This window comes from Onychostruthus taczanowskii, unplaced genomic scaffold (assembly GCF_017590055.1).
Source record: "Onychostruthus taczanowskii isolate IOZ18803 unplaced genomic scaffold, ASM1759005v1 scaffold318, whole genome shotgun sequence".
Taxonomy (NCBI): domain Eukaryota; kingdom Metazoa; phylum Chordata; class Aves; order Passeriformes; family Passeridae; genus Onychostruthus; species Onychostruthus taczanowskii.
This window is the reverse complement of record NW_024500550.1, coordinates 43,106-50,814: the sequence shown is the minus strand read 5'-3', so window position 1 is coordinate 50,814 and position 7,709 is coordinate 43,106. Positions and strand designations below refer to the sequence as shown.

Genomic DNA, 7,709 nt, shown 5'->3' with positions numbered 1-7,709 from the left:
CGGGGGTGGGGGAGGGGGGATTAACGCTCCATCCGCGCTCATCCCCCGCCCGGGCCGGGGGGAGGGGGGGTCCGGCCCTGCCCCTCCCCCCCGGACTGGGGGGCGCCGTGAGCAAACTGGTGGCCATCATTGCCATACTGGTTCTTTACTGGTGGCCATCATTGCCATACTGGTTCTTTACTGGTGGCCACAGCGGCCGTACTGGTGGCCGTCATTGCCATACTGGTTCTTTACTGGTGGCCACAGCGGCCGTACTGGTGGCCGTCGTTGCCATACTGGTTCTTTACTGGTGGCCACAGCGGCCGTACTGGTCCCGTACTGGTCCCTGCTGTCCCATACTGGTCCCAGTTCTCCCTGTACTGGTCTCTGCTGTCTCTGTACTGGTCCCAGTTCTGCCATACTGGTCCCAGTTGTCCCATACTGGTCCTGGCTGTCCCCATACTGGTCCCAGTTCTCCCTGTACTGGTCCCCACTGTCTCTGTACTGGTCCCAGTTCTCCCATACTGGTCCCTGCTGTCCCCATACTGGTCCCAGTTCTCCCTGTACTGGTCCCCACTGTCTCTGTACTGGTCCCAGTTGTCCCATACTGGTCCCAGTTCTCCCTGTACTGGTCCCAGCTGTCCCCATACTGGTCCCAGTTCTCCCGTACTGGTCCCAGCTGTCCCATACCGGTCCCAGTCGTCCCCACACATCTCCTTGCTGTCCCTGTACTGGTCCCGGTTGTCTCATACTGGTCCCAGTTCTCGTTGTACTGGTCCCCGCTGTCCCTACACCAGTCCCAGTTCTCCCACACTGGTCCTTGCTTTGCCTGTACTGGTTCCCTCTGTCCCCGTACTGGTCCCAGTTCACCCATACTGGTCCCTAATGTCCCTATACTGGTCCCCTCTATCCCTATACTGGTTCCCTCTATCTCCATACTGGTCCCAGTTCTCCTATACTGGTTCCCTCTATCTCCATACTGGTCCCAGTTCTCCCATACTGGTTCCCTCTATCCCCATACTGGTCCCAGTTGTTCCATACTGGTCCCAGTTCTCCCATACTGGTCCCAGTTCACCCATACTGGTCCCCTCTATCCTATACTGGTCCCAGTTCTCCCATACTGGTCCCTAATGTCCCTATACTGGTTCCCTCTGTCCTCATACTGGTCCCAGTTGTCCCGTACTGGTCCCAGTTCACCCATACTGGTCCCTAATGTCCCTATACTGGTTCCCTCTGTCCTCATATTGGTCCCAGTTGTCCCGTACTGGTCCCAGTTCTCCCATACTGGTTCCCTCTATCCCTATACTGGTCCCAGTTCTCCCATACTGGTCCCAGTTGTCCCGTACTGGTCCCAGTTCTCCCATACTGGTCCCCTCTATCCTATACTGGCCCCAGTTGTCCCGTACTGGTCCCAGTTGTCCCTGTACTGGGGCAGCGGGACCCGGGGCGGGCGGGGCGTGGCCAGGGCGTGGCCCCCGAGGGGGCGTGGCCTCGCGGACCGTTACGGCCGTTGGATTTCAAACCCTTCGCAGCGCGGGGGGGCCCAGGCCACGCCCCCTTCGCCGTCTCTTGACCGACATCCCGCACAGCCAATCAGAGCCCGGCGTCCCGGCGCGGGGCCCAATGGGCGGCCGCGCGCGCTCCGCCGGCCCCGCCCCCAGTAACTGACAGCGCTTCCCGCCAATTCCAACGGCCCGGCGCGAGCGCCCCGGCCCCGCCCCCGGAGGGCGGCCGCGCCGCCCAATTACCGCGCGTCGACGCCTTGACCGACGGGACGCTCGACCAATCGGCGCCGGGCCGAGGGGCGGGGCCAGCGCCGCTCCGGGTTCCCGTCGCCGCCCGAAGTCACCCCAAAACCCTCCCGAAGTCAGCCCAAAACCCACCCCGAAGTCACCCCAAAACCCCCCGGAGTCACCCCGAAACGCCCCGAGTCACCCCAAAATGTTACGCTTGCGCTGCGCCCCAAAATACCCAAATTTGCCCCGAACTGTCGCGCTCACGTGGTGCCCCACAATACCCCGGGTTACCCCGAAATACCCTGAATTTCCCCAAAATGCTGCACCCCAAAATTACTGCGTGCACGTGACGCCCCAAAATATCCCGAACTGCCCCAAAGTGTTGCACCCCAAAATACCCGAAAACGCCCCAAACCGCTGCTCACGCTGCGCCCCCAACCCCCTGATTTATCCCAAAATGCTGCGCCCCAAAACCCCCAAAATTGCCCCAAACTGCTGCTCACGCCGCGTCCCAAATCCCCTCAATTTAGCCAAAAATCCCCTGAATTGCCCCAAGATTTTGTGCTCGTGCGCCACCCCAAAATCCCCCAAATTGCCCCAAAATGCTGCTCACGCTGCATGCCCCAAATGCTCGATTCACCCTAAAATCCCCCAAATTTCCCCGAATTGCTGCACTCACGCAGCGCCCCCAAACTCCCCGAATTACCCCAAAATACCCTGAATTCCCCCAACATTCAGCAGCCCCAAAATACCCAGAATTGCCCCAAAGTTGCTCCAAATGTTCCCCTCACGCTCCTCCCAAAAACGCCTCAAATTCCCCCAAAACGGCCGCGCTCCCGCGACCCCTCCGGGTCCCCCCAAATCCCCCCAAATCCCACCTGGAATCGCCCTGAAACTGCCCCGAAATCCCACAAATCGTCCCGAAATTTCCCAAATTCCGCTGGAATCGCCCGAATTTCCCCGGAACACCCCAAAATTTGGTTTCTCACACCCACCTTTGCTGTGCCCACCCCGAGACCCCCTGAGACCCCCGGGGCCACTTGGGATCCTCAACCCTGGGGCCACCAGGGCCACCCCAGACCCCCCAGGGACCCCCCAGGGACCCCCCAGGGCCACCAAGAGACCCCCAGGACTCCCCTGGGACCTCCCAGGGACCCCCCAGGGCCACCAAGAGACCCCCAGGACTCCCCTGGGACCCCCAGGGCTACCCCAGACCCAGCACCCTGAGACCCTCAGGGCCACCCCAGACCCCCCCAGGACCCCCAGGGCAGCCAAGGGACCCCCAGGGCCACCTCAGACCCTCAACCCCAAGGCCACCCCAGTCCCCCTGAGACCCCAGGATGTGTTGGGGGGTCCCTGGGGGTCACCCCCTGTCCCCAGTCCCCCTCACCCTGACGTTCCCACGCCCCATCCCAAATTTTTTGGTGCCGTTTTTGTGACTTTTAGCCCCAGGATGGGGCTGGGGGGTCCTGGCCGTGCTCCCCACTCGGTGGGGAGGGGTCGGGGGGCTCCCCTGATGGCCACCAGGGTGGTACCGTGAAGACCCTCAGCACCAGGGGGGTCCTGGGGGGGCTGCGTCCCCCTCCCCACCCCGTGACCGACCCGGTAGCAGGGGTCCCGCCCCTCCCCCAGCCTCACCCGTGTGTGTTTCCTCGCCAGGACGGGACCCCCGCGCCGGTGACAGCGGTGACACCGAGGACGGGGGTCCCACCCCACCCCAAACCCCCCCGCGAGGGTCCCGTCCCCGGCGCCGACCACGGCCCCCGGGGCTGGTTTTAGCCCAGCGGGGTGGACGCGGCGCTGCCGGACCCTCCGGTGGCCGAGCCAGGACACGGCTTTGGGGGTGTCCGGTGTCCGCCCCGAGCCCCCGTCCCCTCCGTGCCCCCCACGCCGCGCAGTGACCGGCACTGGGATGTCGTTCCGGCCGCGGCCGTGATTCCCGCCGGTCCGGGCTGCCCCTCCTTCCTCCTCCTCCTCCTCCTCCTCCCTGTCCTGGATCCGGCCAGGCCCATCCCGTGCTTTGCCCAATTCGGCGCCGTTTCACCCCGCGCCGGTGTCTGGGGCTGTGTCCGTGTGTCCGGTGCTGTCCGCTTGTCCGTCTGCGCGGCCGGGACTGACCAGTGCTGTGTCCAGGGAGCTGCGGTGCTGCATCCGTGTGTCCGGCGGGGTCCGTGTGTCCAGCACTGACCAGTGCTGTGTCCGGAGAGTCGCAGGGCCCTGTCCGTGTGTCCAGAGAGACGTAGGGCCCTGTCCGTGTGTCCAGCGCTGACCAGTGCTGTGTCCGGAGAGTCGCAGGGCCCTGTCCGTGTGTCCAGCGCTGACCAGTGCTGTGTCCGGAGAGTCGCAGGGCCCTGTCCGTGTGTCCAGCGCTGACCAGTGCTGTGTCCGGAGAGTCGCAGGGCCCTGTCCGTGTGTCCAGCGCTGACCAGTGCTGTGTCCGGAGAGTCGCAGGGCCCTGTCCGTGTGTCCAGCGCTGACCAGTGCTGTGTCCGGAGAGTCGCAGGGCCCTGTCCGTGTGTCCAGCGCTGACCAGTGCTGTGTCCGGAGAGTCGCAGGGCCCTGTCCGTGTGTCCAGCGCTGACCAGTGCTGTGTCCGGAGAGTCGCAGGGCCCTGTCCGTGTGTCCAGCGCTGACCAGTGCTGTGTCCGGAGAGTCGCAGGGCCCTGTCCGTGTGTCCAGCGCTGACCAGTGCTGTGTCCGGAGAGTCGCAGGGCCCTGTCCGTGTGTCCAGCGCTGACCAGTGCTGTGTCCGGAGAGTCGCAGGGCCCTGTCCGTGTGTCCAGCGCTGACCAGTGCTGTGTCCGGAGAGTCGCAGGGCCCTGTCCGTGTGTCCAGCGCTGACCAGTGCTGTGTCCGGAGAGTCGCAGGGCCCTGTCCGTGTGTCCAGCGCTGACCAGTGCTGTGTCCGGAGAGTCGCAGGGCCCTGTCCGTGTGTCCAGCGCTGACCAGTGCTGTGTCCGGAGAGTCGCAGGGCCCTGTCCGTGTGTCCAGCGCTGACCAGTGCTGTGTCCGGAGAGTCGCAGGGCCCTGTCCGTGTGTCCAGCGCTGACCAGTGCTGTGTCCGGAGAGTCGCAGGGCCCTGTCCGTGTGTCCAGCGCTGACCAGTGCTGTGTCCGGAGAGTCGCAGGGCCCTGTCCGTGTGTCCAGCGCTGACCAGTGCTGTGTCCGGAGAGTCGCAGGGCCCTGTCCGTGTGTCCAGCGCTGACCAGTGCTGTGTCCGGAGAGTCGCAGGGCCCTGTCCGTGTGTCCAGCGCTGACCAGTGCTGTGTCCGGAGAGTCGCAGGGCCCTGTCCGTGTGTCCAGCGCTGACCAGTGCTGTGTCCGGAGAGTCGCAGGGCCCTGTCCGTGTGTCCAGCGCTGACCAGTGCTGTGTGCCCTGTCCGTGTGTCCAGCGCTGTGTCCATGGCCCTGTCCGTGTGTCCAGCACTGTGTCCATGGCCCTGTCCGTGTGTCCAGCACTGTGTCCAGTGCCCTGTCCGTGTGTCCAGCGCTGTGTCAGGGCCCTGTCCGTGTGTCCAGCGCTGTGTCAGGGCCCTGTCCATGTGTCCAGCACTGTGTCCATGGCCCTGTCCGTGTGTCCGTACACCCAGCACTGACCCCTTCCACACGCAGCGACCCGCGTGGCCTCACCCCGCGTCCCTCACGTCCGTCTGTCCGTGCCGACCCTGCCCCCTCCCCTGCTGACCGCCGCGTGTCCCCACAGGGAGGAGAAATCCGAGGAGAACCTGCAGCGGCCGCCCAAGGCCAAGAAGCCCAAAAAGGAGCGCAAGGAGCCGGAGCAGCCCGCGGCCGAGCCCGCCGAGGCCGGCAAGGCCGAGAGCTCGGAGGGGGCCGGGGCGGCGCCGGCGGCCCCGGAGGCGTCGGCGTCGCCGAAGCAGCGGCGCTCCATCATCCGCGACCGCGGGCCCATGTACGACGACCCCACGCTGCCCGAGGGCTGGACGCGCAAGCTCAAGCAGCGCAAGTCCGGCCGCTCGGCCGGCAAGTACGACGTCTACCTGATCAAGTGAGGCCCGGCGCGGGTTGTGCGCGTGTGGGGGGTGTTGGCCGGAGGGCGGGGGTGCGGCCGTCGCCGCTGACCGCTCGCTGACCGCTCGCTCTCCGTCCGCAGCCCGCAGGGAAAAGCCTTCCGCTCCAAGGTGGAGCTGATCGCCTACTTCGAGAAGGTGGGGGACACCTCGCTGGACCCCAACGACTTCGACTTCACCGTCACCGGCCGGGGCAGCCCCTCGCGCCGCGAGCAGCGCCCGCCCAAGAAGCCCAAATCGCCCAAAGGCCCCGGCACCGGCCGCGGCCGGGGGCGGCCCAAGGGCAGCGGCGGCGGAGGCGNNNNGGCCCCCTCCCGAGGTTGGGCGGGGTTGGGGGGGGTTGTTTTGGGGGGGCGGGGCCGCGTCTTCCCCCCTCCCCCGGCGCCGCTTTTCTCGTTCTTCCAGTTCCGTTCGCGTTTTCCGCCCGTGGGAACCATTTGCACTATGGGGGAGGGGAGGGGGCGGGGCCGGGATCCGGCCAGCGGCCAATGGGGAGCGGCGCTGCTGAAGGGGGGGCGGGGCCGAAGTCACGGCCAGTCAGGGGCAGGGATCCAGCGTGGAGCCAATCAGGAGAAAGGGGGGGCGGTGTCGGGGCGGGGTCTGGTGTGGAGCCAATCAAGAGGAGCGATGGGTTCAGCCGGGATCTGGGGCTGAGCCAATCAGGAGCAGAACTGGGCGGGGGTGGGATCAAGTGTGGAGCCAATCAGGAGCGACTGAGGAGCAGGGGTCTGGTGTTGAGCCAATCAGGTGTGACTTTATTGGGGGTTGGATTTTGAACCAATCAGCAGCTACTGGTCTGTGTGGGATCTGGTGTCTGGAGCCAATCAGGAGGGGCAGGATCAGGAGGGGGCGGGGCCTGGGCTTTGGTCAATGGGGCGGCTCTGTGGGAGCCAGATCTGCTGTGGAGCCAATCAGGAGGGGCGGGATCAGGGCTGGAGCCAATCAGGAGCAGCCTTGGGTTCAGCTGGAATCAAGTGTTTGGCCAATCGGGAGCTGCGATCTGGAGAGGGAGCAGAGGGGGATGGGGAGGATTCAGGATCCCCCCGAATGGAGGCGTGGTCGAGTCAAGAGCTAATCAGAGATCAGGTGGGGTCAGTGCCGTCCAATCAGGTTGGAGATCCTGCAGGGGCGGGGCCAGATCTGGTCCTGGGAGTGACTCCGGGCGGGGGCGGGGCCTGGCCAGGATCCAATCGGGAGTGGTTTGGATTGGAGGGGCGTGTCCCGCCCCCACCCAATGGGGTTGCTCTGCTCTGTGGAGGGGGGAGATCCAATCACGGCCATTCAGGAGATGCCGTGGCCATGGTGGGAGCCAATCAGGAGCAAAGGTGTGGTCTGGTCTGGAGCCAATCAGGAGTCAGAATGGGCGGAGCTGGGATCCAGTCTGGAGCCAATCAAAATTGAGGATGTGATCTGCTCTGGAACCAATCAGAGGCAAGAGTGGGATCTGGTACGGAGCCAATCGTGATCGAGCTGGGCAGGGCTGGGATCTGGTCCAGAGCCAATCAGAATTAAGCATGGGTGGAGCTGGGATTCGGTCCTGGGCCAATAAGAAATGAGGGAAATGAGGGTGGGATCTGATCGGGAACCAATCAGGAGTGAGCAGGGCAGAGCCGGGATCTGGGCCCGACCCAATCAGGAGCAAGCATGGGTGGAGCTGGGAGCTGGTCCTGAGCCAATCAGAAACAAGGGCCGGGATCTGATCAGGAACCAATCAGGAGTGAGCTGGGCAGGGCTGGGATCTGGTCCCGAGCCAATCAGGAGCGAGCACGGGGCGATCCATTTCACCCTTGGGGGGGGCGGGTGTGTGTCATCCTGCCCCTCCCCCACCCGTCCCCCCAGTCCCATCTCGGGGTGGGGGAGGGGTCCCCGTCCTGCACTTTACCCACTCTGGGGGGGGAGGGGCCGGGGTCGCCCCCCCTTTGTGCCCCCCCCGTTCTTCCATCGCCCCCCCCCGGGGGTCCCCACC

General features: G+C 65.3%; 1 protein-coding gene across 1 annotated transcript in view; it reads left to right on the top strand.

Annotated features, from left to right (window-relative positions):
* Positions 1-5,149: 5,149 nt before the first annotated feature.
* The window catches only part of MECP2 (methyl-CpG binding protein 2), a 6,533-nt gene continuing 3,973 nt past the window's right edge, over positions 5,150-7,709 (top strand). The window contains exons 1-3 of the mRNA XM_041409991.1: positions 5,150-5,189; positions 5,328-5,721; positions 5,827-6,062. Of these exons, the coding sequence (XP_041265925.1) occupies positions 5,150-5,189; positions 5,328-5,721; positions 5,827-6,062 (670 nt within the window). The remainder of the gene's footprint in view (positions 5,190-5,327; positions 5,722-5,826; positions 6,063-7,709) is intronic.